The sequence below is a fragment of the Agelaius phoeniceus genome, chromosome 19 (assembly GCF_051311805.1).
Source record: "Agelaius phoeniceus isolate bAgePho1 chromosome 19, bAgePho1.hap1, whole genome shotgun sequence".
Lineage (NCBI taxonomy): Eukaryota > Metazoa > Chordata > Aves > Passeriformes > Icteridae > Agelaius > Agelaius phoeniceus.
The window spans coordinates 2,157,228-2,178,387 of record NC_135283.1 but is presented as its reverse complement, the minus strand read 5'-3'; the positions used below and the strand labels follow the sequence as shown (position 1 = coordinate 2,178,387).

General features: G+C 42.1%; 1 protein-coding gene across 2 annotated transcripts; it reads right to left on the bottom strand.

Annotated features, from left to right (window-relative positions):
* Positions 1 to 202: 202 nt before the first annotated feature.
* LOC129128064 (myosin-1B) lies at positions 203 to 18,122 on the bottom strand. Of its 2 annotated transcripts, none has more exons than XM_054645141.2 (39): positions 18,002 to 18,122; positions 15,539 to 15,776; positions 15,308 to 15,451; positions 15,060 to 15,216; positions 14,715 to 14,742; positions 14,502 to 14,616; positions 14,330 to 14,422; positions 14,168 to 14,231; positions 13,987 to 14,085; positions 13,778 to 13,881; positions 13,553 to 13,691; positions 12,270 to 12,388; positions 12,020 to 12,169; positions 11,226 to 11,396; positions 10,503 to 10,812; positions 9,802 to 9,878; positions 9,412 to 9,499; positions 9,208 to 9,325; positions 8,866 to 8,989; positions 8,646 to 8,782; positions 7,639 to 7,894; positions 6,840 to 7,082; positions 6,562 to 6,738; positions 6,331 to 6,476; positions 6,153 to 6,243; positions 5,676 to 6,065; positions 5,197 to 5,323; positions 4,528 to 4,646; positions 4,011 to 4,207; positions 3,431 to 3,614; positions 3,179 to 3,344; positions 2,883 to 3,007; positions 2,390 to 2,698; positions 2,085 to 2,288; positions 1,540 to 1,665; positions 1,275 to 1,445; positions 1,079 to 1,183; positions 716 to 811; positions 203 to 507 (listed from the first exon to the last, which is right to left on the bottom strand). In XM_054645141.2, exons 2-39 carry the CDS (start codon positions 15,740 to 15,742, stop codon positions 355 to 357), a joined length of 5,826 nt encoding a protein of 1,941 aa, XP_054501116.2. In that variant the 5' UTR covers positions 15,743 to 15,776; positions 18,002 to 18,122; the 3' UTR covers positions 203 to 354. The 2 variants fall into 2 exon arrangements, with proteins under 2 accessions (XP_054501116.2, XP_077044476.1); XM_077188361.1 differs by lacking the exon at positions 18,002 to 18,122 and adding an exon at positions 17,733 to 17,824.
* Between the last annotated feature and the right edge of the window lie 3,038 nt (positions 18,123 to 21,160).

Sequence of the window (21,160 nt, the reverse complement as noted above, 5' to 3'; positions counted from 1 at the left end):
TTTTTTCCGGCTAAGGAAGTATTAGATGAAATTTCCTAGTGAGAACAAAGCAGGATGTCTGATTGGACCACTTTAAAAGTGGTTCAAACACCTTGAAATACCTAAAGCAAGATTTTTAATTGAACAAATAAGTTTAAAATAAGCAAGGAAAAATGTAAACCTTAGAAGAATTCAGGGTAATGATGAAAATACAACACTCAACTTCTCATTATTTACATGGCATAATCTCTACAATTTTTATTATGAAGGCATTACTCATCTACAGATTAATGAAGGACAAAGCAGTGACTACAAATAAAAGTGATAGAACGTCACATTTTGTGCAATTCTCTCACTTTACAGCACTGGAGGCATTTACTCTTCACTTTCTGCCTTCTTGCTGATCTCCCTGCTCTTGGCTCGGAGCTTGTTGACCTGTGACTCTGCAATGTCAGCCCGCTCCTCGGCCTCCTCCAGCTCATGCTGGATCTTGCGGAACTTGGACAGGTTGACATTGGACAGCTCCTCCTGGACATAGGAGGAAGCATCAAACAGGGGTTAAAACAATTCCACTGTAAAACTGCTAGGTGAAAATACGAAATAAAGAAAGCAAAACGAAGAGAGACGTACTACCACAATGTTGAGCTGGGTTCAAACAGAGCTACACAGGGGAAAACACCAACACAGAATCCCACTTTCACCTGGACAAGGACTGACTGAACACAGTGATACTCACAGCCTCCTCAGCTTGTCTCTTGTAAGCTTTCACCTTAGTTTGCAGTTTGTCCACTAGATCCTGCAGCCTGAGAACATTTTTCCTGTCTTCCTCAGACTAAAGAGAATGACAAGACAGAGAAGCATCTCTTTTACCCTCCTCTACATGAAATAAAGGGTAACATTTCTATTTGACATTGCTGCCCAGAAACACAAAAGTGATAAGCCGTTTATTGTTAGAATGACTAGAAAGATACTAATCTTCTGATGCTTTCATTATTCTCCTTTTTGTATGTGAGACTCAGGACAGAGAGAAATCCCTCAGGGATACATTTTCGGTTCCAGAAATAAGAGTGCATCAACAGAAAGAAGATTCCTGCCTTACCTGGTAGGTGAGTTCCTTCACCCTGCGCTCGTACTTGCGCACACCTTTCACGGCTTCAGCGCTGCGCTTCTGCTCAGCATCAACCTCCCCTTCCAGCTCCCGCACCTGCAAGGACAAGCCCAGCCCTGCAGCTGCCCTGGCAATGTCTCTCCAAGGAGGGACACGCTCACTCAGGCACAGCCCCAGCCCTACACACCCTGGCCTCCAGCTTCTGGATCTGCTTCTTCCCTCCCTTCAGTGCCAGCTGCTCGGCCTCATCCAGACGGTGCTGCAGGTCCTTCACTGTCTGGTCCAGGTTCTTCTTCATCCTCTCCAGGTGGGCACTGGTGTCCTGCTCCTTCTTCAGCTCTTCTGCCATCATGGCCGCCTGATCAGAGCAAAAGGTCAAAGCCATTTTGGGGCTGGAGATATTTTGGGGAGACTACATTCACCATCAGCAATGCCAGGAGTGTCCAACTCACATCTGTGATGGCCTTCTTGGCCTTCTCCTCAGCATTGCGGGCTTCCTGGATGGTATCCTCCATTTCACCCTGGATCTGGGCAATGTCCGTTTCCAGCTTCTTCTTGGTGTTGATCAGGCTGGTGTTCTGTTGAGTAGCATCAGAGGTTTGTTTTTGTGAGTTCAGTATTTGAAATCATGAACATTACAAGATTGTCAATAATTTAAGACATAATTATTTAAAAAAAGCAATACTAGAGATTTTTCTAGTAGAATTTCTGTTCTCTGGGGAAAAGACATTTTGTTTTTTTTCTTTCTCCATTTTCCATTAATTTGAAAAAGTGCTTAGAAATATAATCTGTGCCACATCTCATCCACCAAGTCTGGCACAGGAAAATAATAAAAATAGAGTAAGGGAAAAGTCACCAGTACACACATTTTTTTTCAGCAAAGATTTTTTTTTTAGTAGCATGATGAATACTCCAGAAAAGAGGACTGTCTTCCTCCAAGTTGATCATTCAATGGTGACTGGAATAAAGCACAAAAGTGTTCACCAAATGACCTCACCTGGGTGTGGAGGAGCTGCACACGCTCACTGGCGTCCATTAATTCCTGCTCAGCCACTTTCCTTGACCGCTCCGTCTGCTCCAGGGCTGCCCGGAGCTCCTCAACTTCAGCCTGCAGCAGGTTTGCTCTGCGCTCCACCATGGCCACCTGCTCCTTCAGGTCCTCCTGAGACCTGAGAGCATCATCCAAGTGTATCTGGGTGTCCTATAGAGCCATTGAAAGAAATTATGAGCAGATTTAGAGCTCCTGTGGACTGAAAGTATTAACCAAGATATTTCTCTGTAGGCAATTTCTGTTCAACAGACCTTGAGCACTCCCTGGGTGTTCCTCAGGTTCTTCTGTGCCTCTGCAGCCTGGCGGTTGGCATGGCTCAGCTGGATTTCTATTTCATTCAGGTCTCCCTCCATCTTCTTCTTCAACCTCAGGGCTTCATTCCTGCTCCTGATCTCAGCATCCAGGGTGCTCTGCATGGACTCCACAACTCTCTGGTGGTTTCTCTTCATTTGTTCAATCTCCTCATCTTTCTCTGCTATCTTCCTGTCAATCTCAGCTTTCACCTGGTTGAGTTCAAGCTGTAGGCGCAGGATCTTCCCCTCCTCATGTTCCAGGGAGGCCTGGTCAAAAAAAAAATATGAATACTTTTCATGTAACAAGTGTTGAACCTGAAGCTCTGAGTAAAATGAGTGCTATGTTTAGATAATATCTCCACTTCTATAAGATCTCCACCTTTGTCTCAGAATGAGACAAGCAAGATAGAGATCCAAGATACGTAAGACAGCAAGAAATAATGCTGTGTACCTCAGCTTCCTCCAGAGCAGCCTGGATTTCAGATTTCTCCTGCTCAATCTGCTTCTTCACTTTCTCCAGCTCATGAATCGCCTTTCCTCCCTCCGCAATCTGCTCTGTGAGGTCGGAAATCTCCTCTGTGGGAACAAAGATCAATGGCACGGTCAGGCACAGAGCAGAATGGGAAGGGCCCTGTCCCACCAAGGTGCCAGGCATCTCTGCAGACCTGCAGGCACAGAGCCATGAAGAATGGTGGGAATGGCTGATAGTGAGAAAGGCCAGGGAGGAGCAGAGGGCCAGGGGCTTACGCTGCAAGTTCTTGTTCTCCCGCTTCATTGTTTCCAGGTGGTCCAAGGACTCCTCATAGGCATTCTTCATCTTGAACAGCTCCGTGCTCAGAGAGCGCGACTCCTTCTGCGAGGCCTCCAGCTCAGCCTGCGTTTCCTCATACTTCTGCTTCCATTCTGCCAGGATCTGAAGAGAAACGGGGGGTGAGTAGGGCTGTGGCCATCACGGGGCCCTGCTCTGGCCAGGAGTGCTGGTGCTGGAGGCCAAAAGACCTTGTCAAAGTTCTTCTGCTTCTTATCCAGAGCAGCGCAGGCAGCATTGGATCTCTCCACATCAATCATCAGGTCCTCCACTTCATTCTGCAGCCTCTGCTTTGTCTTTTCCAGGGAGGCACATTTGGCATTGACAGCCTCAACATGCTCCTCTGCATCCTGCAGGCGCTGGGCCAGCTTCTTCCTGGGAGGAGAGCAGCACATGCCATGTTTGAGCTTGGATGGGCATCAGTTCTTTACTGTCATGAGTTTGTCACTTTGGAGGTTTTGCTCCAAATGCTTTCCACAATGTTTTTTATTGTCCATGAGTACATGCAGCCAACAAGATCTATCATTTCTGTGTCTTTTCCCTATGGAATATTACGCCTGTCTTAGTCCTTCTAGCCCTAAAGCCTATGTCTTCCCTTCCAATCTCTCTCTTTTTATCTCCCTCCCTCTCTCTCCTTTTTTTACAAATACACTACATCCTCGCCTCTGTGACATTCTTATCTTAGCCCACTCTCAGACATTCCAATTTCCCTTGACCTTGAGAAGATTTTCAGTCTTCTCCAGTCATTTCCCATTCTGCTTCCCCACTCACTTGGCCTCCTCGAGCTCCTCCGTGCGCTGAATCGCGTCCGTCTCGTATTTGGTTCTCCACTGGGCCACTTCACTGTTGGCCTTGGACAGGGCTCGCTGCAGCTCCCCCTTGGCCTCCTGCTCCTCCTCATATTGTTCCCGGAGCAAGTCACAGTCGTGGCGAGCGGACTGCAGGGCGTGGGCCAGGGCATTCTTGGCCTGTGTGAAAAAAAAACAGTGGGAAAATGAATGGAAATATCCTGGGAGATCTCCTGACAGAAATGCTGATGGGCACTGATTCTGCTGTGAGTAATGGCAATCTACTGAATGAAAATCGGACGTCTGGGAATCTGCAAAACAATTAACATATAGACTGTAGGGAAGGATGAACAAAACTAGTATGGCAAGGCTTGCACTGTATTACTTAAGTGGTTTTTTCCCTCCCTTGCATCTTGTTGATTCTGTAATATTGTTCATATCCAAAGCTCCTCCTAGACAGGAGTGCAATGGACAACTCAGAATTTGGATAGCCTTCTTACCTTTATCTCTTCCTCTAGATGCCTTTTCAGTTCCTCAATCTGTTGGGTGAAAGCCTGTTTGCCTCTTGACAGCTGAGAAATCAGAGCATCTTTCTCATCTACCTGACGTGAAAATTCACCTGCAAGTGTTCAGATGAGTAAAAAAAACTTTTTATGACTTACATAAAAGTTTTAATTTTGATAATAAATGCCCATATACAAATACTTTGAGTTAAACAAACTTTTACTTCTTTTCTGCATTCCTAATCACTGATACCCACATCTCTTAGAGACTAGAAATGACATGTCATGTAAAATCCCACCAGCCTTACTCTGTGTTTGCATTAAGCCTTGAATTTACAGAATGAGTACCACAGTGCCATCCAGAGGGATTATGGCCCATGGGAATCTCAGGAGGTTTAACAAGGCCAAGCAATCCAGGCAAGGTCTCATGTGATGAGTAGGGTGAATGAAATGATGACTCTCTGCTAACCCGTTGTCAATGCTTCTCCTAATGCAACTCAGGATTCTCTCAGGGTTCTGTTGGCCAGCTTCATAACAAAACACATTTTTGGCTCAGGTTCAACTTAGTTCATGTCCAGTCCTCCAAGACTCCAGGTGAGTTTTACTTTTTTTTTTTGAAGAACACAGATAATATACAGTATTCTCTTAAAAACACAAATGTCTTACCAGATTCTGTTTGTAGCCGAGCTCTTTGAGCACTAATGTCATTAATTATGCGCTGCTGTTCCTCCTCCTTTGTCTTAATCTCACTGAGCTGATCTTCTAGGGAACGACACATCTTCTCCAGATTTGCCTGTTTACATGAGGAACGGAAGGAAAGATGTTTAATGGTTCAACTCATAATATGTGAGCAAATGAAATCTTAAAAACGAAGAAAGAATGATTCAGATGCCAAAATTTCTCAGTTAACTGATATATATTTCTATGAAGTTTGTGGTACCAGTTCCAACACCAGTACATTCCCTGCCCGTTGTAGGGTAGATGAAATGATATGATCAAATGATTTAAATAATGCTGAAGTGTTTAAACACACAATGAAGTTGCAAAGTGAAATAGTTTATTCTAAAGTATGACTAATTGAAATTTCTATGTTGAAATATAAATATCTGATTAGGTTTGAATCAATGAGAAGAAATATTATGTACCTTGGCTTTGGAGACAGACTCCATGTTGCTGGCCAAGTCATCAATCTCCATCTTCAGCTCACTCTTCTCCTTCTCCAGCTTCTGCTTCACGCGTTGCAGGTTGTCGATCTGCTCGCCCAGCTCAGCTGTGCTGTCCGCGTGCTTCTTGCGCAGGGCGGCAGCCGTGGCTTCGTGCTGCAGCGTGGCCTCTTCCAGGTCACGGCGCATCTTCTGGAACTCTGCCTCACGCTTCTTGTTCATCTCCACCTGAGCTGCTGTGGCCCCTCCTGCTTCTTCCAGGCGCTCGCTGATCTCCTCCAGCTCCCTGGACAGGTCAGCGCGATGCTTCTCTGCTTTAGCGCGAGAGGTTCGCTCTGCCTCAATTTCCTCCTCCAGCTCCTCAATGCGGGCCTGCAGAACAGCAGGGACCCTTCACAGCTGTGCCCTCCTCCTGCCTGAGCTGAGCTGAGCAAGGCAGGGCAAGGAACAGAGACTTGCCTGCAGCTCCTTGATCTTCTTCTGAAATTGCATGCCTAGGGCTTGTTCATCCTCAATCTTGCCCTGGATCTGGCTGATTTCAAAATCTTTCCTTTGGGACAAGTGAACCGTGTTAGAGCTCCAAGAAACAAGATAAGTGCTGCAGCCCAGCACTCAGGTGCCCCAGAACCACACTTACTTCTTCAGTTTCTCATCCAGCTGCTGCTTATCATTCTCCAAATCCATGATGCTGTCCTGGGCCAGCTTCAGGTCTCCTTCCAGTTTCCTCTTTGCTCTCTCCAGGTCCATGCGCAGCTTCTTCTCTTGCTCCAGGGACCCTTCCAGCTAAACACAACAAGACCATCAGGGCTCTGCCAGCCACATTGGACTCCATACCTGTCCTGTTCCTGCTCTATGTCTGTGTGCTTACATCATCCACTTGCTGTTCCAGCTTGGTCTTGGCTTTGGTCAGAGTATTGACTTTGTCTTCCTCTGCCTGCAGGTCATCCAGGGTCTGCTGATGGGCCTCTTGGAGGGCTTTCTTCTCCTTTGTCAGCTTGGCAATGGTCTCGTCCAGAGCTGCCATCTCCTCGGTCAGGTTTTTCACCTTTGAGAAGAAGGGAACAAGCAGAGACAGAAAATGGTGCTTAACACTTTCTAACAAGACAAGTCTTTTCCAGAGTGCAAGTGGCGGGTTCTACCTCATACCTTGTTTTCAGTGGCATGTTTTTCCTTCTCCACCTTGGCCAGTGTTAGCTCAAGGTCATCAATATCTTTCTTCAGCTCTGAACATTCATCCTCCAGCTTCCTCTTCTTGGCTGTCAGCTCAGCATTCATCTCTTCTTCTTCTTCTGCTCTCTCTGTCAGTTCCTTAATTTTGGCTTCCAGCTGGATTTTGGTTTTGATGAGCTGGTCGCACCTTTCCTCCGCATCAGCCAAACCGTCAGCTTCCTACGTGATTCATTTAAATAAAACAATGTTCAACCTGGGGCTAATGGCTCTGATGTACTTTTAGGTTGTAGACATCTAAATGCCATCAGAATAATCCAAATACTTACTTGTAATTACAGTTTTAAGGACAGTATTGTTGCTACATTCTTATTTCCTGGGAAGAAGGGAAGCAGTGAACTTTCATCACCATTTTTCTTGAAGAGACAGGGACCATAAATGCTTGATAAATAACTGACACTATCAGATCTTCCTACTTCATCCAAACTCACTTGGGATTCTCCAAACAAAATGTGTTAATTGGACCTCCAGACAACCTTAATTGGTCACTTGATGATATATCAAAATTGCTATGTTCGTATACTTTACTTCTGTAAAGTATATAAAGTTATAGCTTTAAAGATTAAGGTAGCAATTGTATGTGGTTTTTCTTCCCATTTTATAAAATATATGTATGTTTTTAAAATAATTGCTATTTTGGGATAATTTGTCTTTAGGGAGACATTTGGGATGATTTTATATAGGACATTACAAGTCAAAAAACTTTAGTAATACTCACAGCCTGCACTTGGAGCTGCAGGTCATTTTTCTCCTGCACCAGGGCCACCATTTTCTCTTCAAGCTCCTTCCTCTTTGCCTCAGACTTTGCAAGCTCCTCCTTGGTTTTCTCAAACTCTTCCTTCATGTTGGCCATTTCTTTCTCAGACTCTGCACTCTTCAGCAAGGGCTTGATCTTGAAGAACAGCTTCATCCATGGCCAGTGTTTGACATTCATGAATGAGCGAACGTTGTACTGGATGCAGAAGATGGATTCCCTGAAAGGTAATAACAAAATATATTTTGGTACATATGTACATATTCTAAAATCTATAAAACATATTTAACAGTATATATTAATATGTATAACAGGAAGTTTGAGACATAATACTTTTTAGTTGTATATATATATAAGTATATATATACAATCTATGTACAGTATATATGTATCATATATAGTTCTGTATATCTCTATGAGTAAAATATTTATCATGTATTATTCAATATATATTTCTTGATAATATTTAGATCACTTTTTATATATATAATATATATATTTCCACTGAAAACATTCAAGTGTTATGTAGAATATCAACCTGTATAGACAGTTTTGGAGTCCAGATGTTTGGTTCATTCTTACAGCCAATGAAAGAACTCTTCTGTAAGTTGGCTCAGTCACTTTTATGAAATTTATCAAAGGGAAGAGGATGCTTCTCTTATGATAGAAATATGTCTTTCTCTCATTTTATTTAGCAATGACCTAAAAGAATTAGCTTAGACTTGATATTGATTTGCTCGACATACATATAATAGAGCCATTTAATGACTTCAGCAACAAAGTATTAAAAAAAGTGTTTCCCTAAGTTGGGGTTTTACACTACTTCATCTGTTTTCAGGATATACTTTCATATTGACAAAATGAATTAATGAGAAATAAATGAGATTTTTTGTGAAGTAGCTTATTTTCAGTTTTGTTCATGCCATTAGTATCTGTTAAGGATTGGCCCAGCAAGCCAAGTAAATATCTACCTCCTCTCCATCATCTTCTTGAACTCCACCCTCATCAGGTAACCCCTGCACATGGCCTGGGTGCGGGTGATGAGCTGTGCCAGCTTCTCATCCCTCATCTCCTCCAGGAGCCCCAGCAGCCCAGCTTTGAAGAACACCTTGAGAGAGGGAACGTTGCAGCACATCACTGTCAGGTAGAGAGAGCAAAGCCCAGGCAGGCAGTGAATGGGGGGGTTTGTACCTTGGTGTGTCCAAATTTGTACTGGGTGTGATCCACATCGATTGACCCAAGGAGCTTCTCAGAAGCCTTCTTGCTATCGATGAACTGTCCCTCAGGGATGGCACTGGCATTAAGCACCTTGTATCTGTGGAATCAGAGGAAGATAAGGAATAAATAATAGCCCTTTGAAAATGTCTTTTTTTTTTTTTTTGTTTAATAGCTATAGAAAGAACCTGGATGACTCACTTGGACAAATGACTTTTGTATACCTAAAGGTAACTTCCACAGTTCTTAAAACAATTAGGAAATGCAAATGATTCAGCATTTGTGGATCTGGTGGAGGGTGATGAAAAGTAATCTGACCTCTGTTTGAAATCAGCATAGAGGATTCTGCTGGGGAACCCTTTCCTGCAGATCCTGATCCCTTCCAGCACGCCGTTACAGCGCAGCTGGTGCAGCACCAGCTCGTGCTCCATGGCACCTAATAAATCACAGAATGAAATTGTATATCATTTTACTGCACAGAGAAGATCAGATATATCACACCTCTGAACTTTAACAACTTACCAGGTGTTTTTGTTTCATTAGGAATAAGGCACCGCACAAAATGGGGATGTGTGCTTCTCAAATTGCTCATCAGCTTGTTTAAATTTTCCTTAGGAGCAAGAACAAAGCCTCAGGTTTAAAAGTGTCATTTACACAATCTCAATACTAGGTGGAAATAAAAAGACTGCAATAAAACCAAGACCAATTATTTTTTTATAGAACTTTTGGGCAGTTCTGAAAGGATACTTCCCAAGATTCAGTAAGAATTCCTCTTTACTAGAAGCAAGTTATTTTATCCTTTCTGAACACAAAGATATATTAGATCGATCTGAAGCATTTCTGAATTGAATTTTTTTGATTTTCTTTTTATGAAAAGAATGTGGTAAGTTTAGAATGATTATTCTACAGTACCCGGAAAAGAGCTGAGACGGTCTGGAAAGAAGAACCCTTCTTCTTGGCGCCCTTCTTGCCACCACCACCACTGCTCTCTAAAAAGTAATAAATTTTTTATAAAGACGTGAACAACAAAAGCACACAGAATCTGAAAAACCTTATATGTTCATCTTAAAAAATATAGCAAAAATAATAATATGATCAAAATTTGCTAACTCAGGCTGTAGTTAAAGTTACGAGAAATACTTGAATTTTTCAGATGAGAGTAGAAGGAAATTTAATGACTTCAAGCTGAAATTTAGAAAATACAGGGGGAAAAAACCCATAATATTTTGCATAGAAAGATATTTGTGGCACTAAACTAATATTTAGTAAATACACCAAATGCAGTGTTTATGTATCCTTACATCTAAGTGTATGCATAAATTTAACAGCATGTTGATACATTTGATTCTATTTACTGAAGTATTTGAGAATGGTCCATATTGCAGAAATCTGGTTTCTCAGCTAGACTGGGTTAATGCTCTAGTACAGCTATCTCATTCTAAAACCTACAGGTCTATTAAGGTCTCTAGGGAGTAATAATGTCCTTTATTAGACTAGATGATGAGGTTTTGGGTTTTCAATTTTAGAAATGTAAATATCATTGCAAAATATTATTACAACATTTAGATTTAATTTTCTGTAAATTATAGTAGAACTGATTTCAAAGAAATCACCTGCTTCTGCCCCTCCAGCAGATGCAAAGAGCAAGGCCAGAGTCTTCAGGGATGACTTTTGATACAGCCCCACAACAGTTTCATTCAGAGGGTCCTTGTTCTTCTCCAGCCACCCAGTGATGTTGTAGTCCACTGTGCCAGCATAGTGCACCAGGGAGAAGTGGGCCTCAGCCTTGCCTTTGGCAGGCTTGGGCTTCTGGAAGTTGTTGGACTTGCCCAGGTGCTGGTCATAGAGCTTGTTCTTGAAAGAGGTGTCAGTTGCCTTGGGGAACATGCACTCCTCTTCCAGGATGGAGAAAATGCCCATGGGCTGGGAGAAATAGCAACATGTGAAGAAAGTGTGGAAGGAAGAAACAGAGGCAATGTATGTAAGAAAGAGGAATGGAAGATTAAAGTTATACCAAAAAATCCTCCTCAGTATGTGTAATCTTTTGTTTCCCCAGAAAGGGCATTTTGTCAGTGGATATGCCATCAGTTACACAAAAACAAGCTCCCCTGTAAGATTCAGGGTTGGGATGTAATAAAGATCTAGCATGCAGAAATTAATTTTGTAAATGTCTGGTGAAAGTGGAAAGCAAAATAAATGAAAGTAGCAGCATTCAGATATAAGGAAGAGTTTAAACTTCCTATATGCTCTTTCTTTAAAACAAGACAGAAAATTTCTGAAGAACCATTAGAGATTTTATAACCGAAAAAACTGTTAAGTATATGGGGGCCAATAACCTTTTCAATGAGCTCAATGCAGGCAGCCAGGTCCATGCCAAAGTCAATGAACTCCCATTCAATGCCCTCCTTCTTGTACTCCTCCTGCTCCAGCACGAACATGTGGTGGTTGAAGAACTGTTGCAGTTTCTCATTGGTGAAGTTGATGCACAGCTGCTCCAGGCTGTTGAACTGCAGAAGGCAGAGATTTACTTATTTGTGAATTTCAGTTCCAGGAACATCTTCTGTCTTCCAATAGGCTTCATTCTTATCCCACTAAGCTCTCCATGACTGGAATCTTGAATTTCTAGTGCAGGAACTGGACAGGTGACTGGCACATTCCATCCTCTAATATATCTAACTTCTTAGGCCCTGGCACTGTCTCAACATATTTCTGAGCTCTGAATAGATCTGCAGAGCTGAGCCCTAGTCCAGCTTTTCATATGAATTTGTGTACCTTACCTCTCTATTCCCAAGCATTCAGAGGAAATCTGGCTTCAGCATTAACAAAATCTTCCTCTAAAAAGGCATATTTTAACTTCCTCAAAGTCTCTCTCTGCTATTATTTATCAGTTGTTCAGGGCAGTTTTCAATGCAATTTTCACTTCTGCATGCAACAACATTTACAAATAAATACAGTCCTATGGGATACTACATGCAATGAGAACCAGAAGGGGACAGTTCCTAGAGAAAAAGCAGGATTATCCAATAAATAGAAATAACCCATAACTGATATAAAGCACATCCCAACCCCCCGATTATTCCAACTTCCTAATGCCTCTTCCAGGAATGCTTTATGGAGGTCCTCCTCTTACATCAAAGATCTCGAAGCCAGCAATGTCCAGCACACCAATGAAGTACTGCCTGGGCTGCTTCGTGTCCAGCTGTTGGTTGATGCGAACAACCATCCACAGGAACATCTTCTCAAACACAGACTTAGCCAGGGCACCCACCGAGTTGTATACCTAAGAAAAGGTTAAAGGAAAGCTACCATCTGCAGCAAAAGAGGAGTTCGAAATTTTTAATTCAAGTAATTTTTTTTTCCTATTTTCACTTGTCTCTTACCTGCTGCACAGTTTGGCCCTTGGTCACGTATTCATTCCCCACCTTGACTCGGGGGTAGCAGAGGGCCTTGAGCAGGTCTGCTGAGTTCAGACCCATCAGGTAGGCAGCCTTGTCAGCAACTAAGGAAAAAAGCATAGAGCAGGATCAGATATTAGCTCTCCAGTGAAAGGGTCTTACAGTAATTCAGATTTCTACAGAAGCCTCATATACGTTACCATTTCCTTTAAAATATTGTCGTTTTACTTGACTTGCTAATTTTTTCTAATTTAATCTATATGATTAATAAAGGTAAATATCATTCCAATACTTTTACAGTGTACATGCAAGAGACTAGACAGACAAAAGGACTAAGGGCCATGAAAATGGCAGATCAAACAGTCACAATTTCTTAATAAACAGAATAGAAAAGTGGTTGGTATTCAAGTACACTGCACTGAAAATTGTAGTCAGTGAAACTCTCCTGTCATTGGAGAGAGAGAGGTAGATCAGTGAGGTATAATGCTAAAAGTATGAATAGGATATCCTGTACAACATTCATAGTCGGATTATATTGTCCCTAAGGATAAATATCAAACACATTAAGTCTTTCCCAGCTCCCATGTTATCCGCAGCTGGGTTAACAAACACAAGCAGCACAGCATATAGTCTGTCATCACTTTCCAATTTGCTGCCTGTCTTGTCCCACAGAGAAGCTGATAGCAAACACCAGTACTATTTACAGACTTCTTCAATGTGAGAAGGCCAAACATCATTATGTAAGATTTATACACAGATGCTAATTTTGAGCTGCTTTTATGTGTTATTTCCAACAAGACATTTAAGGCACATTCATAACTAGAAAGCTGAAATAAGAAGAAATATGCAGTATTATAGATATATATATGTGTGTGTATATACACACTGTGGTTGTATATATAGGTTGTATACTCTGCGATAATTATATAATTATTCATTAGTACTTGAGAGCAGTTCCTGGTTCTGTGTCAAGTCTGGGAAGTTTCCATTCAACTCAGCAGCAAAGTTTGCTTTACTTTTGCCTGACTCCTACTCTGACAGAAGACAGAAGCTTGCTTTAGGAGTCAATAGACTTAATTTTTGCTTTCTTCAAAAAAATCTACAGGTTCCACTGAGTTATGTTCCTGTAGAGAAGTCCTCTGGGTGTTCAACAGTAGTGGCACTGGGGAAATGCACAGGCTGAGTCAATCATTCTGACCCTCACATGCTGCCTTCAACTCAGTGAATATTCACTGTCTCCTGTGCTCTGGGATGGGTTGTGTTGGTACCTTCGGTGCCATCAGGCTCTGCCTGCTCCTCTCGTTGTTTCTGCTTGAACTTGAGGTTCCCATAGTGCATGACAGCCCCTGTCAGCTTGTAGATGGCTGTTTTCTCATCAGCAGTGAAGCCCAGGATGTCAATGGCACTCTGAGAAAAGAGTTTTTAAGGTGAGTACCCCAGCTGTTAAAGGGCAGAAAAATGAAACTTCACCTGAGAAAATTTCTGCTACTTACGTCGGTGGCCATCAGCTCTTCCTGGTCGTTAATGCTGGGAACTGTGATCTCACCTTGACTCACATACAGGTAGTCATAGGGGTTGGTGGTGATCAGTAACATCTCTGAAAAGAAGAACAAAACCGAGCCAGGTCAAATGCAATTGGCACAGAAAAGAATTCAAAGTTGCTCCATGACCTTTTCATGGAGGAGTTACTGATCTTTCCTACCAATTAGCTCCGGCTTCTTGTTGGACATGATCTGATAAAAGATGTGGTAGCTCCTTTCCGCCTTGAGCTGGAAAGTGACTCTGGACTTCTCCAGCAGATCTGGCAAGGAAGGTAGGACACAGTCAAACACAAGGAGTGGGGAAGGCTGGAGGGAAGGGGGATCAGGCCAGAAGGGTCTTACATGTTTCAATATCAGCAGAAGCCAGTTTGCCTGTGGCACCAAAATGGATTCTGATGAATTTACCCTGAAAGCAGAAGGAGAGTCAATGGAGATTTCTTTTACCAATCTGGACAGCAAGAATATCCAAACTGGTGTTGACAGTTGTACCAATTAATAACTCACAAAGCGTGAGGAGTTGTCGTTCCTCACGGTCTTGGCATTTCCAAAGGCCTCCAGCAGTGGGTTGGCACTGATGATTTGATCCTCAAGTGTCCCCTAGAACAGATGTCTTCTTGTCATGATCTAGCTCATCAAGAAATTGAGTTGTTGCAGGTTTCTAGCCCTGGGACCTCACCTGCATTTTGCCTGAGGTCTGCTCCTCCTTTTTCTTGTCCCCACTGGCTGCAATTGTTGCAAAGTACTGGATGACACGCTTTGTGTTCACAGTCTTCCCGGCCCCGGATTCTCCGCTGCCAAAGCCAAGAGAGAAGCAGAGGGTGCGTGGTCAGGCAGGAGGTGCCCTGGCACCGGGCAGCCCCGCAGGGACCCGCGCAGGGGGGGTACCTACGTGATCAGGATGGACTGGTTCTCACGGTCTGTGAACAAGGCAGAAACACAGTGCTCAAAACTCAATAACCAACAGAGAAAGAATCAAACATAATCAGGTAAGTCTAATGTTTTGCTTGATGTCAGCTTCACTTAAAGAATCAAACCTCCAAAGCACATCACTGTGTGCAGAGATATCTTTCATTTAAAACAGTAGAAACAATGCTATGAAGATAGCAAACTCCAACAGATGTGTATGTCAGATCCAAGAAAGATTTGAAAAATTCTCTTCACTTTGCTGAGATAGGGTATCCCTTAAAAGAATTTAATGGTCCAATGTCCCTAAAGACTAGACAGAGCGACTCACCAGTCAGCATGAACTGATAGGCGTTGTCAGAGATGGAGAAGATGTGTGGAGGGGCCTCCTGGCGCTTCTTGCCTCGGTAGGCCAACACCACCTCGGGGTTGTACACCGGCAGCCACTTGTAGGGGTTGACGGTGACGCAGAAGAGACCCGAGTAGGTCTGCAAGGAAGGGACACAGCACCTTGGCTTCCCCTGAGGCTGGCCCAGCAGCTGCTGAGGCTGCCCAGAGGAAGCTGCTGCTGCCACTTACGTAGATCATCCAGGCTGCGTAACGCTCTTTGAGGTTGTACAGCACAGCGGGTTCGTGCAGGTGGGTCATCATGGCCATGTCCTCGATTTTGTCATACTTGGGAGGGTTCATGGAGAAGATTTGATCTTCTTTCACAGTCAGGGTCTGTCAGAGGGCAGGAAGGGACATGCATGTCAGCAAAAAGCCAGAGTGGGAATGAACTGCTTTTCACACATTTTGTATTTTACGCACCTCTCCCCCTTCAGTCTTGACTGTGATTTTTCCTGGTTCCCTGCTCTGGATAGTGCTCTTCACATAGGACTCCTTTGCATGTACCACAAAGACTGATGACTTGGCATCGAAAGGTTTGTTCTGGGCCTCAATTCTCTCCTTCTCTGACTTTCGGAGGTAAGGGGCCGCCTCCCCAAAGATGGCCATCTCAGCGTCCGTGGACATGGCTGCTGCTTACAACACGTAATGCAGCAAGTATCTGTGAGGATAGAGAATATATTAAAATAGCATGTGATGGAACAAACACTCCTATATCACATTTGATTGCTCTTCTTTAGGTACGAACTATATTGCCTTCTCTTTTTCTGCTAGTTCTCTTCCACATTTTTTTTTCTGTTACTATTATTTTTTTGTGTGGTCAGATTGTTATTCCTACTGGACAATTGCATTTACAGAAGAATGCTTTCTGTGTTTTTGTATTTCGGGTCCCAGCAGAGGAAGGACATGGAGCTGTTGGAGTGAAGCCAGAGGAGGCCATGGATTTGCTCCAAGGGATAAAGCCCCTCTGCTCTGGAAATAGGCTGGGAGAGCTGTGTTGGTTCTGTCTGGAGAAGAGAAGACTCCAAGGCGACCTTCCAGCCACCTTTCATTACCTAAAGGAGTTCCAAGAGACTTGAAGGGGAACTTTAGACAAGGGCTTGGAGCAACAGAACAAAGGGGAATGGCTCACAACTGAAATAGGATGAGTTTAGATTAGATATTAGGAAGAATAATCTTTACAACAACAACAAAAAAATTACTTTGCCTTCTTGGCCAAATACAAACTTCATGACACAAATTATTGTTATCAATTCAAGTGAATGGGTGCAATTTCCTGACTGGTTTTGTCTCTAACAACATGTTTTTCTACTTGAATAATATGTTATAGCTCAAATGAGACCATTCCACAAAATAATCACAGAAGGTTGAAAAATTGTGCCAGATTTTCTCCAGCAATTTTAACACTGCTTATATTCTCTCACATTTTCTTACAGGACTCCTAACAAGAATAATATCAACTATTCCTAGGAGGAATAAGATTGCTATATTATATATCTTAGTATATACTATATCAGAATACATATAATCTTATTATATATGACAATATATTAGTTTATATTTGTACATAATACCTATATTGTACATTGTGTTATTTCATAGACACTGGATGCTTTTCTCACAATATATCCTTATAATACTATCAAAAACTATCATATATATTTTAGGTTAATATACATTAATATATATATATATAAAACGCATCAATAGTTTGACTTTTTAAAGTACTAAACTATTTTCTTTTGCTTGTTTTGTTTGACATTTCCTGAAATTAATGCTATGCTAATTGTCCTTCACTGATTCAAAGCATGCTGCTTATATTCGTTGCAGGATTGCCTGTTGACATTTTATAATTTTGAGGGATATATTCTAGTCACAATATTTGACAAAATTAACATAAATTACTGTAGAAAATAAACATGAAGAGTTTATTTTCCTCAGTGTAAATATTTAAAACTGAGTTTAGATGCAGTTCCATCTCTCTTTTTCCAGTTATCCAAGTTATCCTTTATTCAGTTCCTTGTGATTACAAATATTTGCTTATATAATTTTGTCACAATTATGCAATATTTTCAAAGGCAGAAACAAGTCTATAAGGAAACTAAGACTGAAATGCTTACTTTTAGAACTTTGATGTTTTGACACACAAAATCCTAACCACATTCCTCAATCTTCCATGTGAAAAAAAGACATATTAACATTATTTAAATATATATTTCTTTTTCTCTTACTTCACAGTGAGTGCCAGTGACCCTTGATTTGAGATAAATGCAAAACACCCACCCCAAATAATTGAAAATGATTATAATTGTTATAATTGGAATTTCTGATGGGTTTTCTTTTGTTTTTTTTTCCCTTCAGGACAGTTACTCCAGGATCTGGTATCCACTGGAGATTCCTGGGGAGAGTGTAGCAATGCTGCAGTGATCAGTACTTTAAAGATCACACTCTAAGAATCCTGTGACAAAAATAACATCAATCCAGCCCAATTCTCACACTGTATTTATACATTGGACACAAATATAATGACAATCAGGATTTCCAGCATACCTGCATAGAAATCCTGCCTTACAGCAGCTCTACCTGTCCCTAAAAAGTGAATAAATCAAGATCTTACCTTTTGTGAGACAAAGGGTTGCAGATTGGAAGATGAACAGTGTTAAGAAACAGAATAAGTAACTTTCTTCTTACTGCTGCACCCCAGCCCACATTTATAGACTGAAAACAAATGGATGGTTGGAAAGCAGACTGAAAATCCCAGCTGACACTGGCAGACCCTCATTGAACAAGTGTGAGCATCCGTAGGAATGCACTGGAACTTGTGGAATGCAGAGCAAGTTTCCCTTGATTCCCAACCTCCCTAGTCCCAAGCCCTGAAACTCTTACCTTAGGGATTTCTGAGAAAGGACAAGACACACAGATCCCAGGGTACTTTTATAGGATCTGATCTGCATATGTAGCCAGCACCTCCTCTTTCTTAGGTCAAAACATTTCTGGCAATCTTAACTCCTAACAGAATTGCGATTCAGATTAGAAGTGAATGGATATAATTAGACATAACAGGTCTGTGAATCAATGTCCTATAAATAATTTCACAAGAAAGCACGAGAAGGGGGGGAAGTGGGAGGGTGTGCTAAAGGAGATGAAAGTGGCTTCATTGGTTCTGTAATCCATCAGATGCTGACTCGCACAGAAAAAGTGAAGAGTAAGAGCCAGTGTGTCTCTTAGGAAACATGTAGGGATGGAGAGAAGTCACAGCTCCTGCCTGCTGCAAGCACTCAGAGCCCTCAGAGTGGAAAAGCAGGAGAGGTCCTACTGAGAGGCAGGGATACTGTTAGAGGAAGAAAATTCCAGTGCAGGAGAAAGCACCTGAAAAGGAACAGAAGTCACAGAAAGTGAGAATCAGGAGATGATAAAGAAAAGACTGGATGTGGCACTCAGTGCCATGGTTTAGTTGATAAGGTGATGTTAGGTTAGGTTGTATTCAGTGATTTCAAAGGTCTTTTCCAACCTAGCTGATTCTGTGATTCTGTGAAATAAATCAGGATGGGACTCCAGTGGGATAACATCAAGTCACGATGGACAAAAGAATCAATAAAAGAGCAGAACAAGTTTAGCCTAAAGAAAAAAGCTTCAAAGCCCAAGGTCATCAAGTTAAATCCCAGACAAAAGGCACAGGAATCAAATTCTTGTTTTTGGAGCTGAAGGTTTTCAAAGATCATATGAACAGCACTATGGAAGTGTTGTACTGAACTTAGGATATTTATCCCATTGGAATCAGGAGAGATGGCTGCTGTCTCAACATAGCATTATGTTGTCTCATCATAACATTATTGCTGTCTCATTCAGCATTACTTTTGCAAGATAAGTGTGCCAGGAAAGATTTAATAAACATATATACTCTAAACTAGAGTCAGCCATACCCCATGCTGCTCTGGAAGACAGGCAATTATTTTAAGAGAGATCTGAACCTCATGATAGATTGTGTAAAAAACCAATCTACTGTTCTGATGTCTGGAATATTCCTCAGCCAGATTAAGGAGGGGTCATGTTCTATGTTCACAAGGATCAGAGTGGTGAAGAGAGCAGTGGAACCATTCAATTTACTGAGAAGCAATTTCCTCCCCATGCAACAGATCTGGATTTGTTCAGGGTTTGGGAGTGCTCGGGTTTGGGTTGGTTTTTTTTTCAGTGTGGTGTTTTTGGCTGGTTTGTTTGCTGGCATTTTTTGTTTGTATTTTGGGGGGGGTTGTTTGTTTGTTTTCATGTATTGGTCTTCATTTTCCAAACTACAGTTCCTACCACAAACAAGGAAATCTGGAGTCCCATCTCAGCAGCTTCACCTGTCCCACAGCATATTGCCTCCCCAATTACTGTACCAGTTGTGCTCCTGTCTCTCTTAGCATCTCTTACTCAGAGGTCTGGATAAGAAAGTGAGGTAATTCCTTCCTCCTCTTCTCTCAGCTGTCTGTGTCTCTGTGATGGCACTGTAATCCTGGGTGTGGGAAGGAGATTCACAGACATCAGTTTCATGTTTGGAGTAAATTGCTTGAATAGGCCTTGCTTTTGCAATAAACAGATTCCTTTTGCACCTGCCTGGAGGGTCCATAATGCTCTGCATAGTTACAGTTCAAGGCCCTGGTGGAGGCTTCCCATCTCTCTTGTTGTGCCCAACCATGTCTTGCTCCCACTATTCCCCTCCCTGCCTCCCACAGCTGCCCTCCCATGCCCTGCTTTTGTAGCAGAAGGAGCTGGATGTAGGTAAGCAGACACATGGGGAAACAAATTATTATTATTGTTATTATTATTATTATTATTATTATTATTATTATTATTATTATTATTATTATTATTATTATTATTATCATCATCTGCATTAGCAGAACAAAGTTCTCCCTCTTGTGCTTTGTTGGCAGAGGCCCCTTTGGTTCCTGCAGCTCCTGAAGCTGGCTCCAGGAGCATTTCCACCTGTTTTGTGGCTTTGTGTTGTGGGGCCCCACCTCCAGCCAGGATCTGTCCACACAAGGGTTCTGACACAGCAAAAAAGCCATGGATGGAGGAGAAATGCACGTGCTAGAGGAGCAATAGAGAGCTTTTTGCTGCCCAGCTCAAGCACAGTTTCCTCATTCCACCCTTTCTGAAATGCAGTGGGTACAAAACCAGAGATGTGTTGGTGGAGGGCTCTGATGAGCCCTTAGAAGCACAGTGACACATCCTGTGCTGGGCCATGCAGCTGGGCAGTGTTTGACATCCCCAGAGTCACAGGGAAGACAGGTCCTGCTCATACAGAGTGTGCAGCAAGGGCCCAAAGAGTTCAGGGGAGCACCAAAAATCCCACAGATTGTGGTGGATCCTAAACTATCATTTCTACAATGGATGGAGTAGTGTCCCTTCCCAGCTCCAGCTGTCATCTGCTGCTCAAATGTTATTTTCATATTTAATTATGAATGTTTATAATATTAAAGCAGTGGTTTTACAGCACTTGTAGACTGGCTGAAGGATTAGAAAGGATATCCAAAAGGGACATATGAAGGTCAGAAGGACTGACAGTTCTGGTGGGATGCCCAAAGATGTTTAGGACTTGCTTTAAATAAACAGCAAGTCTGAGAGAGCTAAAGCTTGACACAAAATACCAACCATGTCAGTATCCCAGTCTGTGTCTGGCAAAAACAAGTTTATCAGAAGCAGGAGAACCTATCCAGCTTTGCTTCTAATTTACCAGGCCCTTAGACTCATAGAATGTAATCCCAAACTCTCTAATTTACATACCCATCCAATAAAGTGTGATCATTATTTAGATACCTTATCCAACCAATGTTGTACTTTATCTTACATTTCCAATCAACATATAAATGTGGACTGTCTAGTTCAGCTTAATGCAAAATACAATATTTTGGGCTAATAATCAGTTCTTAGGAAAATGAGCAGGCACAGTATGTTGAGAATGACAATAGACAGAACAGAACAGTTAGATTGTGGACAGAGCAAAAGGGTTGAATCTAGAAAGGCAGTGGAAGTTTTCACTGAAATTATAAATAGAGTCCT

Coding starts and splice junctions, on each gene's coding strand:
- LOC129128064 (XM_054645141.2), bottom strand. CDS start 15,742: ATGTCCACGGACGCTGAGATGGCCATCTTTGGGGAGGCGGCCCCTTAC. Junction 14,743..15,059: donor CTATCAGTTCATGCTGACTG/GTGAGTCGCTCT, acceptor CCTTGTTCACAG/ACCGTGAGAACCAGTCCATC. Junction 2,289..2,389: donor ACACCCAGGGAGTGCTCAAG/GTCTGTTGAACA, acceptor ATGGCTCTATAG/GACACCCAGATACACTTGGA.